This window comes from Loxodonta africana, chromosome 3, assembly GCF_030014295.1.
Source record: "Loxodonta africana isolate mLoxAfr1 chromosome 3, mLoxAfr1.hap2, whole genome shotgun sequence".
NCBI lineage: Eukaryota > Metazoa > Chordata > Mammalia > Proboscidea > Elephantidae > Loxodonta > Loxodonta africana.
Window position 1 is genome coordinate 97,730,603 of NC_087344.1, and position 19,943 is coordinate 97,750,545.

At 37.4% G+C, this 19,943-nt stretch overlaps 1 protein-coding gene across 12 annotated transcripts in view; it reads right to left on the minus strand.

The window, feature by feature from the left end:
- Window positions 1-19,943, minus strand: part of MYSM1 (Myb like, SWIRM and MPN domains 1) — a 51,392-nt gene that overhangs the window by 16,575 nt on the left and 14,874 nt on the right. For all 12 annotated transcript variants that reach the window (XR_002786076.2, XR_002786075.2, XM_023549543.2 and 9 more), the window contains 7 exons: window positions 17,904-18,002; window positions 15,038-15,816; window positions 10,610-10,740; window positions 9,160-9,263; window positions 7,865-7,942; window positions 4,502-4,590; window positions 29-83 (listed from right to left, as the gene is read on the minus strand). Coding sequence is in view for 10 of the 12 variants with exons in the window: in XM_023549543.2 (XP_023405311.1) it covers window positions 29-83; window positions 4,502-4,590; window positions 7,865-7,942; window positions 9,160-9,263; window positions 10,610-10,740; window positions 15,038-15,816; window positions 17,904-18,002 (1,335 nt within the window). In the remaining 2 variants the exon portion in view is untranslated. The remainder of the gene's footprint in view (window positions 1-28; window positions 84-4,501; window positions 4,591-7,864; window positions 7,943-9,159; window positions 9,264-10,609; window positions 10,741-15,037; window positions 15,817-17,903; window positions 18,003-19,943) is intronic.

Below are 19,943 nucleotides of genomic sequence, written 5' to 3' on the forward strand. Positions count from 1 at the left end.
TGGTCATTCACTGGTGCATAAACAGTACCTGCTTCTCTTCACTGAAAAAATTACAAGGTATCAGTTGGAAGGGATCGAATGAGCTGAAAGAGAAAAAAATAGTCATTTTTAATATAATTTCAATAACAAGATTAGAAAATTTTATTTAAAAAATTTAAAAATGTATATCAATCATCTAAACTCAAATTCTGAGTGAATGAGAAAAGTATTAAACTAGGAGAATTTCTTCAGACATTTCATACAACCCTTTTTGGAAGATATATTGTTTTTTTAACACAGAATTGGGAAGTGGCAGAAGCTTTGAGAGCAAGTAAATTCTCTTGTCTTAATTTCTTTTAATACCCAGAAAGGAAAATACTATAGTCCTGCACTTAAAGCAGATCTCAGAAAGTTTAAAGAAGATGTAACTGATTCTCTGACCTGAGATCTGGCAGAAGTACAAAATGGATGTTTCTTAAAAACACTTCTGTCAGTAGAACCATGCGCTTAGCACACAGTAGGGAATCAAATAAATATTTGTTGAATGAATGAATGACAACTCTGCTAGAGAAAGTTCTAAACAAACTCATACTTTGAAATGAAAAAGCAAAAAAGATGGAAAGAGGAAGCACCTAAGCAAGGTTAGATAAAGGATGCATAAATCTGAGAAATGTTAGAAAGTCTTTGCCCAGTAAAGAATTGAGGTTTGAGAAAAATATTAACAATAAAAGGATATTTTTAGGTTATGTTTCAGAGAAAAGAAGATGAGAAAAAACGTATGTTCATATTAACACAACTAGAAAAGAGCAGTACTAAGGAAACCCTGGTGGCATAGTGGTTAAGAGCTACAGCTGCTAACCAAAAGGTCCGCAGTTCAAATTCACCAGAGGCTCATTGGAAACCATATAAGGCAGTTCTACTCTGTCCTATAGGGTCGCTATGAGTCAGGATCGACTTGACGGCAACAGGTGTTTTTAAGAATTCAGTTCCTGTTCTACCAAAGAGGGCTTCAGCTCTAAAAGAATAAAAATACTTTGTTTTGCTTACTTCTGTATCCCAAGCGCCTAGAACAGAGACTGACACGTAGTAAGTGCTCAAAAATATTTGTCGAATGAAGACCCTCAAATTAGAAAGTGCTTACCCAACACAAACAAAAAGAAACTAAAAGTCAAGACAGAGAAGATAGAAAGTGAGCCCAGGACTGCTCCAAGAGCAGAGAAGAGCGTTCGGAGCACTGAAGACCCATGATGCAGAACCACTGTCAATGTTTTCTGAGGCGCTGCAGAGGATGGGCAAGTTATTTGAGGACTAGGGACAGGCAATCATTGGGCTGGTTTTCAAAACACAGACTTCGGAAAAAAGAATTAGATGTTGATACCGGCAGGATTCCAGAAAAGATTAAACAGCTGATTTGTGAGCCTTTAGCATGTGAAGAGGCAACTACACTTACTCCTTATTTATCCCCTATCTTATTATCTGACATTTTGTATTTACAACAGAAAAAAATCTACTATCCCACTATTTTGCACAGTAATGAGGAACAAAGGTGAGAACGGGAGGAGTAGGAGGAGAAGGCAGGCCAGGTATGTGGGAGGGGGTGAGGTTTGTGAGGGAGTCGGGTACCTGGGTCGGGCAGAGTAGAGCCTGGCCTGGGCAAATGTGCAGGAGGTGGGGGCAGCCAGGCTATAAGCAGGTGGCAGGAGTTGGAGCTATAGGAGTCGGGCAGAGGGGTTCAGAAGTCTCTTCTTCCAAAGAGGCCTCTCTGCCACCTTCGCAGCCTTCGCCAGGTCCAGGTTGCTGGGCCTCACCTGCAAGCAGGCCCGGGAACTGCCCACCACTAAGGCCTGTCTCCAGGGCCGGCAGAGCTGGAAGGTGGAGAGGCGAGGTGAGGGAGTCTGGGCAAAGGCCTGGAACAAGGCCAGGTGACAGTGGGCCCTGGATGCTCTGGAGGTGGCAGGTAACACTCAACCACCACTACCGCCACCTCCAATCCCGTGGGTTCTGCAGTAGTGTGGAAGGTGTGGTGGGGAACGGGGTCTGTGGCATGACGCACATCCTGAGACACGCCAGGGGCCCCGTGGGCAGTGGTGGGAGGGAGAGGGGGACGGCACCAGCACTGAAAGTGGAGCACAGTCCTAACTCTGGCATAAAGCCAATTTTCGCTTAACGGCTTGGTCTTTGGAACCTGGCCGTGTCGGTAAGTGAGGAGTGGGTGTACTGAGAATGAGGGATTCATGAAAAAGTCATGGTAAGTAAATCTAATTTTCCTTTTTAAAAGGAATAATCTGCTAGGAGACTAGGATAAGACTCAAGTACACTTCCTCTGAATTGAAGCAAGAATGTGCTCTGATTATCTTTACGCATAAAATGAAGAAACACGGCTAACTGTGGAAATTTACAGATGACTGGATAATGACGTCTGAGGCTTACATTTATCCCAGTTAGACATTTTAATCAGTGATTAATGACAGAAAAGTCAAGCTTACTGAAACACTGATGAGTCAAAGCTACAAAAGCTAATACGAGAAAAGTGGATCTAGATTCAAAAACACCCTGACAAACTGGAACAATGACTTGAAAATCACCGTAAATATCAGTCTCATATTGAGATTGAGAAAATCAACTGTCTAAATACTGGATGAGGAGTCCTGACTTACGTTTTGTATTTTTTGCATAGTTTAGCTCATTTAATTTATTCTTACAACTGTGTAAGTTTTTATTTTCATTTTATTTTAAAGGGGTAATGTTTAGTGTAATGGTTAGGAACATGAATTCTTAAACTTTAATTGCAGCTCCACCACTAACTAGCATGGGCAAGTTGCCCAAACTCTCTGTGCCTCCTAGTTTCTTCATCTGTAAAATGGGAATATTGATATTCACTACCTCAAAGGGTTGTTAGAGGATTAATATATGTGACAGACAACACACAATACAGGGGAGGTCAGCACAACTGGACTAAACCAAAAGCAAAGAAGTTTCCTGAATAAACTGAATGCTTTGAAGGCTGGTGTAGCAGCAGCGGGGGTTTGGGGACCACGGTCTCAGGGAACATCTAAGTCAACTGGCACAATAAACTCTATTAAAAACACATCCTGCATCTCACTTTGGAGAGGGGCGTCTGGGGTCTTAAACGCTAGCAAGCAGCCATCTAAGATGCATCAATTGGTCTCAACCCACCTGGATCAAAGGAGAATGAAGAACACCAAGGACACAAGGTAATTACGAGCCCAAGAGACAGAAGGGCCACATAAACCAGAGGATACATCAGCCTGAGACCAGAAGAACTGGATGGTGCCTGGCCACAACCAATGACTGCCCTGACAGGGAACACAATAGAGAACCCCTGAGGGAGCAGGAGAGCAGTGGGATGCAGATCCCAAAGTCTCATAAAAAGGCCAGACTTAACGGTCTGACTGAGACTAGAAGGACCCCAGTGGTCATGGCCCCCAGACCTTCTGTTGGCCCAGGACAGGAATCATTCCCAAAGACAACTCTTCAGACAGGGATTGGACTGGACAATGGGTTGGAAAGGGATGCTGGTGAGGAGTGAGCTTCATGGATCAGGTGGACACTTGAGACTATCTTGGCATCTCCTGTCTGGAGGGGAGATGAGAGGGTAGAGGGGGTTGGAAGCTGGTGGAATGGACACGAAAAGAGAGCAGAGGGAGAGAGAGCGGGCTGTCTCATTAGGGGGAGAGCAATGGGGAGTACATAGCAAGGTGTATATAAGTTTTTACATGAGAGATTGACTTGATTTGTACACTTTCCCTTAAAGCACAATGAAAAAAAAAAAAAAAGCTGACAGTGTTAGCTATTATAATTATTACTTCATAAATGAGTGCCCAAGGCTTATAAAGGCTTTAAGTAACTTAACCAAAGGCATACAACTGGTGTCAGGGTTCTTTCCATTGAAAATCACCTAGTGGCATTCTTGGCTATCTTATTTTAAAAGGGACACCGATGAACTATAGTTAATTCAATGTGCATCTGAGAAAAGTGAAAGGTTTAGAAAATCAAGGCATATGAAGAAAATGATGGACCTGGATGTGTTTAGCTTAAATAAGAAAATTTCAGAGGAATATCTGCAAGAACCTGAAAAAACACTGTTTAAGAAGATTTAGCTTGTTTGGTGATGTTTAATGTTACATGTTACAAAACTTCACTTATCATCAAAAAACCTCCTAACAATCAGCACCACCCCAAGGGAGAGAAACAGTTGTGTAACAAGGCTGTCTGTCCATAACATCTAAGGACACTGACTGACCACCTATCATAAATGAGGCCCCTTTACAACACACAGTGGATGCTATATTCACCCGAACTGAATTTAAAACTTCTGCCTTGGGTCTCCCAAACTGACGATCAGTAAAATAAAAAAATTCAAAACCTTTAGCAGTATTTTTTAACTTAATGTGAACAATGTAATGAAGTTAACGTGGGGTAGTTTTTCCGAACATTTTGAGCCCATTTTTGATACGTTTAAAAAAAAAAAAAAATCACATTTATATACATAGCACTATACCTTTTTGTTGACCTTGGCACTTTTGAAGATTTAACAGGTTTACATTTTTCCTCTTCTCTTCTTCTTGCCAACTCCTCAGCAGAGAGATGCTAAAACATAAAACACCAGTTCATCAAAGAGTCCATCAACCACTGAGAGACAGAATTAATAAAAATACCCCTTTAAAATGAAATGTAATTCTGCAAAAACATGAAACAGGACCCATACCTCACACCATGCACAAAAACTAACTCCAAGTGGATCAAACACCTAAACATAAAGACTAAAACGATAAAGATCATGGAAGAAAAAATTGGGACAACCCTAGGAGCCCTAATACAAGGCATAAACAGAATACAAAACATTACCAAAAATGATGAAGAGAAACCCGATAACTGGGAGCTCCTAAAAATCAAACACCTATGCTCATCTAAAGACTTCTCCAAAAGAGTAAAAAGACCACCTACAGATTGGGAAAGAATTTTCAGCTATGACATCTCCAACCAGCGCCTGATCTCTAAAATCTACATGATTCTGTCAAAACTCAACCACAAAAAGACAAACAACCCAATCAAGAAGTGGGCAAAGGATATGAACACACATTTCACTAAAGAAGATATTCAGGCAGCCAACAGATACATGAGAAAATGCTCTCGATCATTAGCCATTAGAGAAATGCAAATTAAAACTATAATGAGATTCCATCTCACACCAGCAAGGCTGGCATTAATCCAAAAAACACAAAATAATAAATGTTGGAGAGGCTGCGGAGAGATTGCAACTCTCATACACTGCTGGTGGGAATGTAAAATGGTACAACCACTTTGGAAATCTATCTGGCGTTATCTTAAACAGTTAGAAATAGAACTACCATACAACCCAGAAATCCCACTCCTCGGAATATACCCTAGAGATACAAGAGCCTTCATACAAACAGATATATGCACACCCGTGTTTATTGCAGCTCTGTTTACAATAGCAAAAAGTTGAAAGCAACCAAGGTGTCCATCAACAGATGAATGGGTAAATAAATTGTGGTATATTCACACAATGGAATAGTACGCATCCATAAAGAACAGTGACGAATCTCTGAAACATTTCATAACATGGAAGAACCTGGAAGGCATTATGCTGAGCGAAATGAGTCAGAGGCAAAAGGACAAATATTGTATAAAACCACTATTATAAGATCTTGAGAAATAGTAAACCTGAGAAGAACACATACTTTTGTGGTTACGAGGCGGGGAGGGAGGGAGGGTGGGAGAGGGTTTTTTATTGATTAATCAGTAGATAAGAACTGCTTTAGGTGAAGGGAAAGACAACACTCAATACATGGAAGGTCAGCTCAGTTGGACTGGACCAAAAGCAAAGAAGTTTCCGGGATAAAATGAATGCTTCAAAGGTCAGTGGAACAAGCGTGGGGGTCTGGGGAACATGGTTTGCGGGGACTTCTAAGTCAATTGGCAAAATAATTCTATTATGAAATCATTCTGCATCCCACTTTGAAATGTGGCGTCTGGGGTCTTAAATGCTAACAAGCGGCCATCTAAGATGCAGCAGTTGGTCTCAACCCACCTGGAGCAAAGGAAAATGAAGAACACCAAGGCCACACGACAACTAAGAGCCCAAGAGACAGAAAGGGCCACATGAACCAGAGACCTACATCATCCTGAGACCAGAAGAACTAGTTGGTGCCTGGCCACAATCGATGACTGCCCTGACAGGGAGCACAGCAGAGGACCCCTGAGGGAGCAGGAGATCAGTGGGATACAGACCCCAAATTCTCATAAAAAGACCAAACTTAATGGTCTGACTGAGACTGGAGGAATCCCGGCGGCCATGCTCCCCAGACCTTCTGTTGACACAGGACAGGAACCATCCCCGAAGACAACTCATCAGACATGAAAGGGACTGGTCAGCGGGTGGAAGAGAGACGCTGATGAAGAGTGAGCTAATTATATCAGGTGGACACTTGAGATTGTGTTGGCAACTCTTGTCTGGAGGGGGGATGGGAGGATAGAGAGAGAGGGAAGCAGGCAAAATTGTCAAGAAAGGAGAGACTGAAAGGGCTGACTCAAGAGGGGGAGAGCAAGTGGGAGTAGGGAGTGAGATGTATGTAAACTTATATGTGACAGACTGATTGGATTTGTAAACGTTCACTTGAAGCTTAATAAAAGTTATTAAAAAAAAAAAAAAAAAAAAGAAATGTAATGGGGTGTGAGGATAAGATAGACTAAATTGCTGTATATGCTTCTCCTGCCTGCTACTAACAATTAGAAATGCTGGATAATATATTTTTTAAAATATTTCAAAATACACAACCATACCAAATTTACAATTTACTCCTTCTCTTGACCTGCTCATTTTAATCAATAGCATCAATCACCCAAGTTCAAAAACCTCAGAGTCTCCTGAGTCTTTTCTCTTACTGCACGACATAATGATTACGAGCACAGATTCTAGAGCTAGAATGCCTGGCTCTGCTACTTACTAGGTGGGTGACTTTGGGCAAGGTACTGAAGCTTTCTGTGCTTTAGTTTCCTTATCTTTAAAATGGGAACAATAATAGTATTAACAGCATGTCATGATGTCATTATGAAGATTAAATGAGTTAATGTTTGTGAAATACTGACAGTAGCATAAGTCACAATGTCACACAGTAAGTCCTATGTAAGTACTTACAAATCTCTATTCATTCCATTCCTACTACCTAACTTATATTCTGGCCCAGATGAACTATTCACCTTTTCCAGAATATGTCTAAGATTTTCTCGTGTTTGCACCTTTGCTTCTGCTCCTCCCTAACACTTCAATATTTGTAATTCAATATATGTCTAATGCTTGAAACAGTATTTTAGTTTGTATATCACAACATCACTCAATAAATGTTTATTAAAATGAATCAAGCATACCAATTTCCTGGCCCCCTAGAAGATGTTCTTGAGATAGAGACAAGAATTGGAGATAGAGAACCAAGGTTCTGAAAACAAGTTTCTAGTTAACTGCACCATTAATGCCTTCTGTTTTGTTGTTTACTGGTGACTTCTAGATAGACAAACTCACATGGAATGAAGACATATATATATACATATGAAACAATGTTGTTGTTCTTGTTAGGTGCTGTCAAGTTGGTTCTGACTCATAATGACCCTGTGTACAAGAGAACAAAACACTGCCTGGTCCTGCACCATCCTCACAATTGTTGTTATGCTTGGGCCCATTGTTGCAGCCACTGTGTCAATCCATTTCCTTGAGGGTCTTCCTCTTTTTCGCTGACCCTCTATTCTACCAACCATGACGTGTTTACATAAGACATTGAAATGTACAAATATGTACTGACAAAACAGCTTTCACAGATGAGCCATTTGAAACAGTCCAAGTTACCTCAAACGTTTGTCCTTCCAAGTCCTTTGCATCACACCAGTTTCCCCACGGATCTCGGACCCTTCGTCTCCTTGTACGCTGTGATTCGATTAAAATAAAGCAAAAGGTTACAAGATTAACTTGCTGAAATCGCAGCACATAAATGCATAAAACGAAAATGATAATTTTCTAAAAATTAATTTATCCACTTAAAATATTGCAATTTCTGGTCAGCAATGCCTTAGTAAATTTTATTTTATTAATTTATGTTCAATAGTTAGTACTCTGTTTAGAAATATATCAGTGATGACTTTCTGTATATTACTTGGATTACTTCTTTAATTTTCATTTGCTTTCACCATCTGGAAATAAAACACTAGGATGAAAAATATTTTTAAGACCAAAAAGAACCATTAAGAAAATGATTTCCCTTTCTTCTACTTGTGGTAGAAAATGTGCAAGAAAATACGGCAAGAATTTTGATACTGAAAACTAGAAGTAGTTTTAGACTGAGATTATATCTCAATCTTAGAAAAGATTGCCTACTTAATACAAATAGTGAAAAACTACAAATTACTAACACCCAGTTTTGCAAATCTCAATACTAAGGCCCTAAAGACAGAGCAGCTGCCAGAGGCCCGTGTATGAGAGGCACAAACCCCAGGAACTATATTAGAAAACATCCTTTCTTAAGCTAGTAAAATCTAGGTAGAAATGGTTTACAGCCTGAATACTCTGAGAAAATACCTATCATCTATACTTTTTTTCATTTATCTCATCTATTATGAATTCACTCTATTTAATTAGTAAAGCCATTAAGATCATACTATGACTCTGCTTTGTAAGAAGCTTGCCAGATCATTTATTTTTTTAAATAAGATTTGAGAATTTTAAAATAGCTACAAAACTCACTACTTTAAAAATTAAAAGATATTTTAGTTATTCCAAAAAGCTGATTCTTAAAAACTAAAAAAAAAAAAAAGGAAAGAGAAAATAGCTTAACTGTGTAGTTTTAAAAGACACATTAGATTTATAAATTAAAACCAAACAGCCTAAGACCACTTTAGCAAAAAAAAAAAAAGCAAACCTCTGTATAAAGTTTGTCACTAATTTTTGAGGGGATTTTTCGGTTGTTTTTGCCTCATAAAGCAACACGAAAATGAATGGATGCCAGAAAAGTGAATGGCTGAAGTGAAATACAAGAGGAAACATGTTCTTCCACTAAATGGTCATTTGCTCAACAGATGAAGAGAAGCAGGCACACCGAGTAAGGAGCAATTTGGAGAGATCCTTTAGAGAGCAAGGTGACGGCTTACCATGGACTGCAGACGCTGGGCGAGCTGGTAGGCTTCTACTGTATCTTTTCTGTCTCTGATTCGTACTTTATCAACTGGCTGTGGTCTGTTATATACAGCTTGTTCTATGAGAATTAAAGAAAAACAAAACGATCAATTATTTTACCAAACTCGTTGTTAAAATAAGAAGACACATTTACACTGATTATAAACTGTAGTCAATTTCTAAGCTTCTTTACAGCTGAGCTTCTATGATTCTTATTTCACAATCATACATTAAGTAATTCTTAAATAAAAGTAATGCTTTTATTATAAGGAAATTTCAATCAAATGGAATACGTGGGAAGTGGGGCATTTGTTTATTTTCTGATTAAATGAGTACTAAACCTACTTTGATGAAGCCCTGCTGGCGCAACAGTTAAGCGCTTGGCTGCTAACTAAAAGGTTGGTGGTTCGAACCTACCTAGTGGCTCCACGGGAGAAAGATCTGTTGATCTGCTCCCATAAAGATTACAGCCTAGAAAACCCTATGAGAAAGGTCTACTCTGTCACATGGTGTCACTATGAGTTGAAAATCGACTCGACAGCACCTGACAACAAGCCTTTTGGAAGAATAGTATAGAAAATGTGATTGCATTTTTCTTTTAGTGGCTGAGGAAGCTGAAATGCCTTAGTTTTCCTGAAAAGCCAGTCGCAATACACAGTGCTACGGGCAAACAAAAACACTGAAATGAAAGACAGACTCCAGGGCAGACCGTAAATTCTATCATCTTTATATAAAATCATCTCTGACAAGAAGTTTTCTGGTTAGATGTCTCATTTTCAAAGACACAGAATACAGAATATACTTTTCTTAAACAATGGGTTACAAAATTCTAATTACCTTATCACTGTGCAACTATGGCTATGTTTTTCTTTAAAAAATTTGTGTCATGTTAATTCAATAAAAAGACAGAACTTATTTAAATATATGCATATTCATCAACTTTACATTTGAAAAAAATCTCAGTGAAAGAAATGTTCTTCCATGAAGAAATATTTTGGCACTTCTATTACAAGTAACTGTAGATTCTCAGTAAACTATTTCCTTTATTTAAACATCACTAGAGAGCATTTCTAGCCCTAATACAATATCAACAAATTAAATGGGCTAATTATTACGGATCATAATTTCCTTTTACCTGACACAGAAAAAAGAATTGCATTCTTAAATTATTTCTTTTACTGAGACTATTTTCCCTTTAAAATTATACCACCAATTTTCATTGTAGGTCAATGGAAAATATAGTTTAATCAATAAAAATCTGTTTTACAGCAAAATCTCAAAATATTTATTCCATAATATTTCAGCATCTCTTTGAATGCTACATCTATATTCAAATTTACTTAAATTATAACCACCAAAGAAATTAATGGGTGCTATAAGGATAAAAAGGTCGAATAAAAGACGTTGTTGGGTTTTTATTTTTACCACATCCAAAATTGATTGCTCCTATCAATTCGAGGTATGTATGAATCCGTCCAATACAATTAACATCCCCACAGTTCTTCAGGCCAGGACGTACTGAGGTCTTATTTAAGTATTTCGGTTTGCATATCTCCCTAATTAAGAGATGGAAGTACAATTATTTTGGATAAAAAAAAAAAAAAATGAAAAAAATTTCTGGGAAAACATTTAATATTTGAAATATCTTAAAATTTTACCCCTTCTCAATGTGTAAACATGTAGTAAATACAACACTAATACATAATATCCAAGTATACTTTCTTCTGAAATCTTTAAATGATGCAGTAACTCCCATATACAGTGTGATCTGTACAAGTATTATTTGTTCACCAACATTAAATTCAATAGATTCCAGTTACCCCAGGACCTCGAAGTTAAAAGCTTATTTATCTACAGATCCAAATTCAAGCAAGCCTGAATCTTTTAACAAAAAAGCATACTTTGATAATATCATATTGAAAGTATTTAAAACCAGTTGCCATAAAGCTGCTTCCAACTCATGGCAGCAACCCCATGTGTATCAGAATAGAACTGCATTCCACAGGGTTTTCAATGTTTGATTTTTCACAAGTAGTTTGCCAGGCCTTTCTTCTAAGGTGCCTCTGGGTGGACTTGAACCACCAACCTTTCAGTTATCAGCCAAGCAAAAATTGTCTACACCACCCTGGGACTCCTAAAAGTATTAATATTACTTTTCCAATTTTTAATGTATTATGTAGGCTCATCTACTCTTACTTTGCTGTACATTTTTTAATTATCACTTATTTTATAAATTCTTAAGTTTTATATTAGATTTTAATCATTATGCCGATAAGTATTAAGTGCTTATTCTCAGTAGAAAACAGAAATAGATACTATAAGAGATCCAAAGGGAATCCTGAAGCTCCCAGAGACTGTGGAAAAATTAAGAGGTTTATATAATAAAAAATTTCCTGAATATACTTAATATACCATGCTAGACAGCATTACATAAAATTTAAGAGGAATATAGGACTTGATAATAAAACCAAACCAAACTAAACCTGTTGCCATCGAGTCAATTCTGTCTTACAGCAACTCTGTAGGACAGGGTAGAACTGCCCGCCCCATAGGGTTTCCAAGAAGTGGCTGGTGGATTCAAATTGCCAACCGTTTGGTTAGCAGCTGAGCTGTGAAATCAGTCACTGTGCCACCAGGGTTCTGGACTCAAGACCAACCACCATTTACTGAATGCTTACACCAGATGCTGTCACACATTCCTTTCCAATTCTCACAGCAACTCTACAGGGTAGATGCTACTATCCCCATTTTACAGATAAGGAAACAAGAGGGTCAGAGGAATTAAAGTGCTTACTTAAGGAAGTGCCAACACAGGACTCAAGCACAGATATTACAAACCATAATTCAGATACAGAAGTATTTCTTACTCAATCCTATTTTATTTTATAAATATTTATTTTGCATCCTCCATACCATGCATTGCTCAAGGCACTAGGAATATGGAGAGGAACAATACAAAGTTCCCGATGTCAAAGAACTTACAAAAGTGAGGGGGGGGGGCTTAATGTTATATCAGGTAGTAGTGAGTACTAAGAAGAAAAAGAGGGATAATAGATGAAGTAGACAAACAGGCACAGGCTATTTTAGATAGGGGGTTTCTCTAAGCAGATTTAAAAATCATAAATTTTATAGAAGTTCAGGAAAGGGAAAAATAATTTGTGATTTGGGAGGGTATCATAAGTTTCAGAGCAAAGTTAAGTTTTCACTGTGTCTTAAAAAGAAACGAACTGCACGGATGAAGGCAAGAAAGCAGGAATGAGCATGTTTACCAAATTTCTAAAAGCTGTATCAATCAAATTAAATATTACCTAAATCAAAAGGCTTAACAGAACTCAGTAATCTAGCACATTGCTGAACACACAGTAAGGCCTCTACAAATATTCATTCATAGTGATGATTCATTCATTTAATCTTTTCCTTCCAACAAATATCGAGTGCCCTCTATATCCTAAACATTGTTATAATACCAAAAACTACCCTCATGGAGCCTGCATTTCCATGTGTGCACGGGGAGCAGACAATACACAAATGAAAATATAATTTCAGTGGTAATAAGTTCTATGAAGAAGGGTAAGAGAACAGAGGGTAGGAGGGAGGAGATACGAGAGCTATTTTAGACAGGGTGGTCAGAAAAGGCCTCTCTGATTTCCCTTGAGCAGACCTGAATGCGACCTGACGCCAGACTCACTAAGATCTGGAGGGAAACAGCATATAAGGCGGAATAAAAAGTCAGGGAAAAGTCCCAGAGTTGAAAGAGTGAAAATAATGAGTGATGACTGCAGATGATAGCATTACCTTTGCCTAGTCGACAGCAATGGGTTTGGTTTGGTTTAGTGTGACCTGGGACAAATTCCTTATTCTCTCTGAACCTCACTTTTCTCATCTGTAAAAGGAGGGCAATACCTACTCTGCAAAGGTGTCAAGAGGACTGGAGCTGATTTAAATGCAGTGCATGGCATTCAGTAGCATTCAATAATGGTAGTTGTTAGTATTTTAATAAAAACACTTCCCTAACAGGCAGTCATTTCCATGTGCTTTTATGAAAAGTATCTTTTTAGCTACAAAGAAATCTGGCAGGCCTCCTTATTTTTAAAAAACTTTCATTCTTCACTTTTTTTTTTTTAATACCTCTAGTCCCTAACCATCCTCTCTTCTATTTCTGAAGAGAACATATTTGAGTTCCTGTTCAAAACACTTCTTTTTGCTTTAATACCTTGTTCTGCTAAAGCACCATAATGAAATAGCAACATCTAACTGGTTTGGGGGATCGTTTCATGAATTAAGGCAAACGGCATGTGGGTCATTTCATGAATTAAGACATATGACATGAGGACACTACGGTCATATAATTTTTACTACCTATATAAATTGTTCTGCCTCATTTAGAACCCAAAATCCAAAGTAACAAATGGAACCTGATTAAAGTAACATTAAGTATTCACTGATCATAAAAACTTTGCTAAGTTGTGATTCTGAAGTCCTTCCGTTTTGGCTTTCACCTTCTTATTATTTCCAAGAACAAACATAAATATTGAAAGAGGTCTAATTTAATTTTTCTTTTTTTAAAAGTGTGAATTAGGCAATGTGGAACGGTAGAAAGAGTCTGACTTAAAATCAAGACGTGAAGTGAAATCCTTCCTCTGTTACTGACTGGCTGGATAATCAAACGCAGGTCTATAAACCCCTCCAAACCTCAGAATGCTTCTCTATTAAATAGAGATAAGACCACCTGCCTACTTCACAGGATTGTTGTGAAGAAGCAAATGGGATGTTACAGAAAAGCTTTCTGTAAACTGTAAAAAAAAAAAACTTTAAAGCACTATAAAAATGTCAGGAGTTGTTCCTTACAAGTGTTATTTACTATGATGCCACCCTTACCCAGAAGTTGTACTTTTAACAACCCTAACATCTGTGAGATAGCTATGACTCAAAAACAAGATCAAAAATCTCCCTTAGAACATGGCTATCCTTAAAAGCCAAACGACTTAATAAGATCAAAGTTACTGATTTAACAAGCCTGGTTATGTTTTCCTTTGGTAACCTTTCTAGGTTTAGGGAGAGAGCTATTGCGATACGATGAGAAGACCCTTGATATAATAGAAAAGAAAATAAGGGATAAATACAAGGAACTGTGAAGCTCCCTATTGATGGCCTTACATAATTCAGAACTACCGAAGCAGTAACAATTAAGAGTATTTAGTGATGGTTTAATAAAGCCATTAAGAAAAATTCAAATTACCTTCAGAGTACTCAGGTTAACAAGGTGGGAAGTTTTTTGGTCTATTTTTCATCTCCCACTAAATAATTAAAAAAAAAAAAAAGTGCTGACAATACAGAGGAGAAACTTCGCGTATCCGAAAATTCCCGCATCCTGACGAAGCCTGATAAAGGATATTATGCCACAACTTTAAAATTTAAAGCAAAGGCAGCTATTTAGAACAACTTCTACAATCTAGCCACACTATCCCTCTGTCACCAAAGTTTTTTTTTTTTAACTACAAAGTACGTCATAAACTTGGAAAGAAAAAGATGTTCTCTTTTTCTAGTGAAGAAGAAGTACTCTCTATCTACATCTTCCTAACATTGTCCTAAGAAATAGATTCTTCAGGTAATTATCTATCCCTTTGTTTTCCAGGTCTGAACACCCTATGGACAAACAGATGGGCAGCTATAGACGACAGTGTTTAGCGAAGTTTTCAAAAAAGCTTCACAATGAGAAATCTAAAGTCTTGTCCACTTAAATACAATAATAAGCTCTCTGGATTACTATCAATGTAAGATACTAAATTCTTAATAGGCCTCATTAAAATACTCCGGAGTATCATGAGTATTTAAAATATAATTCTTTCTTACCACTGATCCAAAATGTAATTCCTAATTTTCAAATAGCGTTCTGGTGTCTTAGCTTGGCGTCCCTCAAAAAACTCAGGAATTGCTTGCTTTTCTTCTTCTTGAATGGTATTTCTATCTATTTCTACTTCTTGTTCTGGTGGCTTAAGCTCTTCTTCCTCATGGTTCTCCTCTTTGATTTGACAGGAAGAATGAAAAAGCATTTCCTTATCACTCAGATCTTTCTGAGCTTCCCAAGGCTCTGGAAAAGGCAATTGCCCAGCATCATCTCTTATTCCATTTTCACAATGCTTGTCACAGTTTTTAATCAGTTCATTACATTTCTGATTATGTAAGTCAAACGACTTTTTGTCACTGGTGCTCTGTTTTTCAGTCTGTAATGTAATTACTGAGCTTGAAAGTATTTCTGCCTCTCCTTGCTTTATATTCTGAAGACTTTCCTTGTAAGATTTAGAAAAGGACTCTTTCTCTGTGTCAGAAGCAATGAATTCTCCTTGATTGGTTTCATGAATTTTACTATCTGGAATGTCTAATAGGAGACCACTGCTAGGATTCTTTTCAGGTGCTTGAGCAGGCAACTCTTCAGCCTCATCTGTGATGTCCACTTCTTCATCATCAGATAACTTTTCAATTTTGACAGCATTCAAGTTGGGATCGGCAAGTCCCCTTAAACCTGATGGTGATGGTGTCCATGGCTTTGTTCCTTCATCTTCATTTTTAACCTGAAGGTCACTGTTGCTCTTCTGATTTGGTGTTTCTTTCTCCAGACCATCTAATTTTACCTTATTAAAAATCAGGATAAAACCCCCAAAGTATTAGCATTATAAAAAATTAAGCACTGGCACAAAAATACAGGATAAACACAATGCTATCAAACTAAGTACACGTCAATTACATTTTTATTGTGCTTTCTTTAAATGGTTTACAATTACATTTTGATCATTGCAAACTTCCATAAATATGCTTGATTTATTCATGGTCTGATGATCTTTATTAACCAAAAAGCCATGAACTATATAGAACTACTATTTCTTTTTCAATATTAAGTCTTAAAAAGTTTGGCTCAGATCAAACATAGAGAATGAACCAGTAACTATTATACTAAGGTATTCTAAGATGAAGATATTCATAAAGCTCAGGATATCTGAAACCTCAGGTAATCATCTCTTATTATGCAAAATAATCCTTAATTTAAAGGAACCCATTTTTGAGTAACCTCACAGATCTTTACTTAGTAAATTAAAATCATCTTTCATTTAAATATAGAGACAATAGAAAAAAATTTTTGGTAGACTCATTTAATGCAGCTGTAACATTAAAAAGCTTATAATTGAAGGCAAGAAATTATCCTCCATATCTACTATTACAGACATAAACATCTGGTAATGTAACAAGGAAAAGATAATGAAAGTTAACGAGTAAATATGCTTGAAATAAAATTTTTATACACAGAGTTTTTGAAAAAACTTGTACATGACTGATATACCCAAGGGATATGACAGCTCTCAGAGACTGTTGATAGACTGTATACCACAACAGAATCCCAGGGTCACGTATTTATGGCTGTCTTAACAGGTTAAGGAGAACAAAAGCTAGCAGAAGAGAAAAGGAAATTTGGACGCACAGCCTGAAGTAGCCTTTAAGACGCTTGTTATGTATTTGAAGCCTGTTTTTATCTTAAAAATTCACATGAAATTCTGTACTATATTTCATAATATATCAATGTCTATTTTAATATTAAAACCAATCCGCTCCAAGTCTTTGAGTAAAATTGACACTTCAAGATGCACCACGTATAGCCTAGAATTATGCATGTCCCAATTTGAGAAGCATGGGGCTAAGAACAACCAAGTTAAACTTTATTCTGTTCCGTGATACTTCAACCTTGTCTACATGCTGCCGTCGAGTCGATTTCGACTCATAGTGACCCTATAGGCAAGAGTAAAACTGCTCCACGCGGCTTCCAAGGAGCGGCTCTTGGATTCAAACTGCCAACCTTTTGGTTAGCAGCCGAGCTCTTACTCACTGCGCCACCAGAGCTCCCACCCTTGTCTAACTGCTTTGAAAAGGGTTTTGTTTGGTTCAAAGAAAAAGCAGGTGATTGATATATGTTGAATCCATCCCATTACATAACACCTATCCCAAGTGACACCAGGTTAGACATAATTTTGTACACAGAGCATATCTCACTTATATTAAAAGATAACACCAAATTTCACTTAAGACATTTACAAATTCCATATAATTACGTACACAGAACTCAAGCAGAATATATTTAAAAACCCTAAATATCAAAACTATATGCTTGAATACAGTGCAGACTGCTTGCAAGATTAAGGAACTAGACCATAACTAACCCTTTCTAAACACTGCTATTTATTCAAGTTTTCAGAGAACTCTTTACAACAATTGTAAACGCTTTATCGCTAATAGATTTCAGAATCATGTTCATGATTATAGTCCCTAAGCTCTAATAATGCTTTCAAGTTTCTATAAAGCATATACTTAAAAAAGAAAAGGTATTTTTCTAGAGGAAACATTAAAATAAGACCTCTAAGGTTTTCCCTCTGTAATACACTTCATACTTTGTAAGCCATTTCTGAACAATTACCATTTCGTCCTTTTATTTAGCTGTCTGAAATTAAGTGAATAACATGACTACCTATTTAATTGGAACACTCACAACACTAAAGGTATGCTATGGGGTTTTTAAAGATAAATATGTGGATAGTACTTTATGAGTTATACAGTATTTTCGATATAAAAACTTTTAACAGTAAAGACTTTAATGCCTGAAATATTTCTGATTACTGATTTTGTCTCTTCTAAATATTATCACTACGAAGTGCGATATTTATACTTTGCTTACCTTATTTTTAAAGTACTGTCTGGCATAACTCTTCACTTGTAAAACAGTGCGACTTCCTATTAGCTTTGCAATTTTGGTCCACCTTCGACCAAATTTAGCCTATTGTTGAAATGAAAAAAAAAAAATCGCTTTCGATTAACTTGTTAACATTCTAAGCAACTGACACATTAAAACAAACAAATGAACAAAAAACTAAAAGCACTAGCCATCTTTATTTTCATAACCACCCCTCAACAAAGCCTCCTATAGACCAGGCTCTTAAAATCAAAGCCCACCTTCTTTTGGAACATGAACTTCTGAAAATTGGCCAAAATGATTTAGGAGTTACTATTTTTTTTTTTTTATAGCCATCTAAATGAAGTTTTTTTTTTTGTGGTTAAATGAAGATCCAACACTTCTGCTACCTAACAGTATGTATTTATATTATACACCGATATCCCCAGTCTAATAACTTTTTAAAAGAAATCCGTATCTGAAAGAAAAGCAGGTTACATTTTCCACTTACACAATCAACTGAATATGTTCTGACACTAATTTCAAAATAGCACTTTGTTTCACTCAGTTTCCGTATTTTGCCACATCCATCACGTGTCTCACAGCACACATCTTTACTGACTTAGAAGACTGAATCAGAAATAAAGCACAACTACAACCAATGCTCCCCAAGGCCCTCTAGTCAAAGGCTCTGCCCGTGCTAACGCTGAAGCTGCAGCGGCAACAACTTAGAACTTGAGGGAACATCCATGTGTTCTCAAGTACACAGAGGAATTCATACAATTTTACAGCTGAAAAGGATTTTTAGATATCAAGTATAACTAATTACCTGACTCACAAATCTTTTTTTACAACACTTCCAACACAAGATACTCTCCCAAGGTAGTTCAACAATTCTAGTTGCTTAGAATTCTTAAAAACTATGGGGAGGGAGGAAGCCCTGGTGGCGCAGTGGTTAACTGCTACGGCTGCTAACCAAAGGGTCGGCAGTTCGAATCCGCCAGGCACTTCTTGACAACTCTATGGCGCAGTTCTACTCTGTCCTATAAGGTCGCTATGAGTCGGAATTGACTTGATGGCACTGGGTTTTTTTTTTTTTAATGGGGAGGGGAAAAAAACAGTCCAGAAATAGCCACAACTCAGAGAAGCTGAGCCCCAGGCTAGATTTACAGGCCAGGCGGTCATGCCTAATAGTACTAAATCATCCTCAAAGATCTGACCCAAATGATAAACCTTAATTTATATACATTACTTATTTCTGGCACTCATTAGAGATTGTGGTATATAGGTTGGTTTCTTAAATTGGAAGTACTTCTGGGAAATTATTACTAAGTATGTATTAATTATTTAAGGTTGCTTTTAACTAACACTTAGCTGGGATCAATTTACTGAAGAATTAGTTATCTGTATTGTGGGATGAAAACAAATACAGTGGAACCTGTGAAAGCCAGAACTCGACGAGACTGCCTTGTTTTTCTGTCTCACAAGTTTTCCGTCTTTGATGGGGTGCAGTCTTATTACTTTTCTATTGCCCTCTATTAGTGGAAGATATTTGTTTTCCTTCTCTGACAGGCTTCCTCCTTTCACAGGTTTTGGTTTTAGTATGTTTTACCGTAGATAATTTGGTAGAGTGGAGCACTCTGGGAGACAGGAGAGATCTGGACAGTCACTGCGATTACAGGGGCTTGGGTATTAAAAAAAAAAAAATTGGGGAAGGGACACTAACAGGAGAAGAAAACATTCACCAATTTCAAAACACTGAAAAGGGACAGCCCTATGCACAAGAAAAACAAGCTGCTATCAAGTCAATTCCAACTCATGGTGACCCCATGTGTGTCAGAGTAGAACTGTGGCTCCCTACAGTTTTCAATGGCTAATTTTTTGGAAGTAGACTGCCAGGCCTTTTTTCAGAGGCAACCCTGGGTAGACTTGAGCCTCTAACCTTTCAGTTAGCAGCTGAGCAAGTTAACAGTTTGCACCACCTCCCTTCCTCCTTCTATACTACATAATTCCCTTCTGCCAAGCCTGAGTGGGGACAATGGTGGT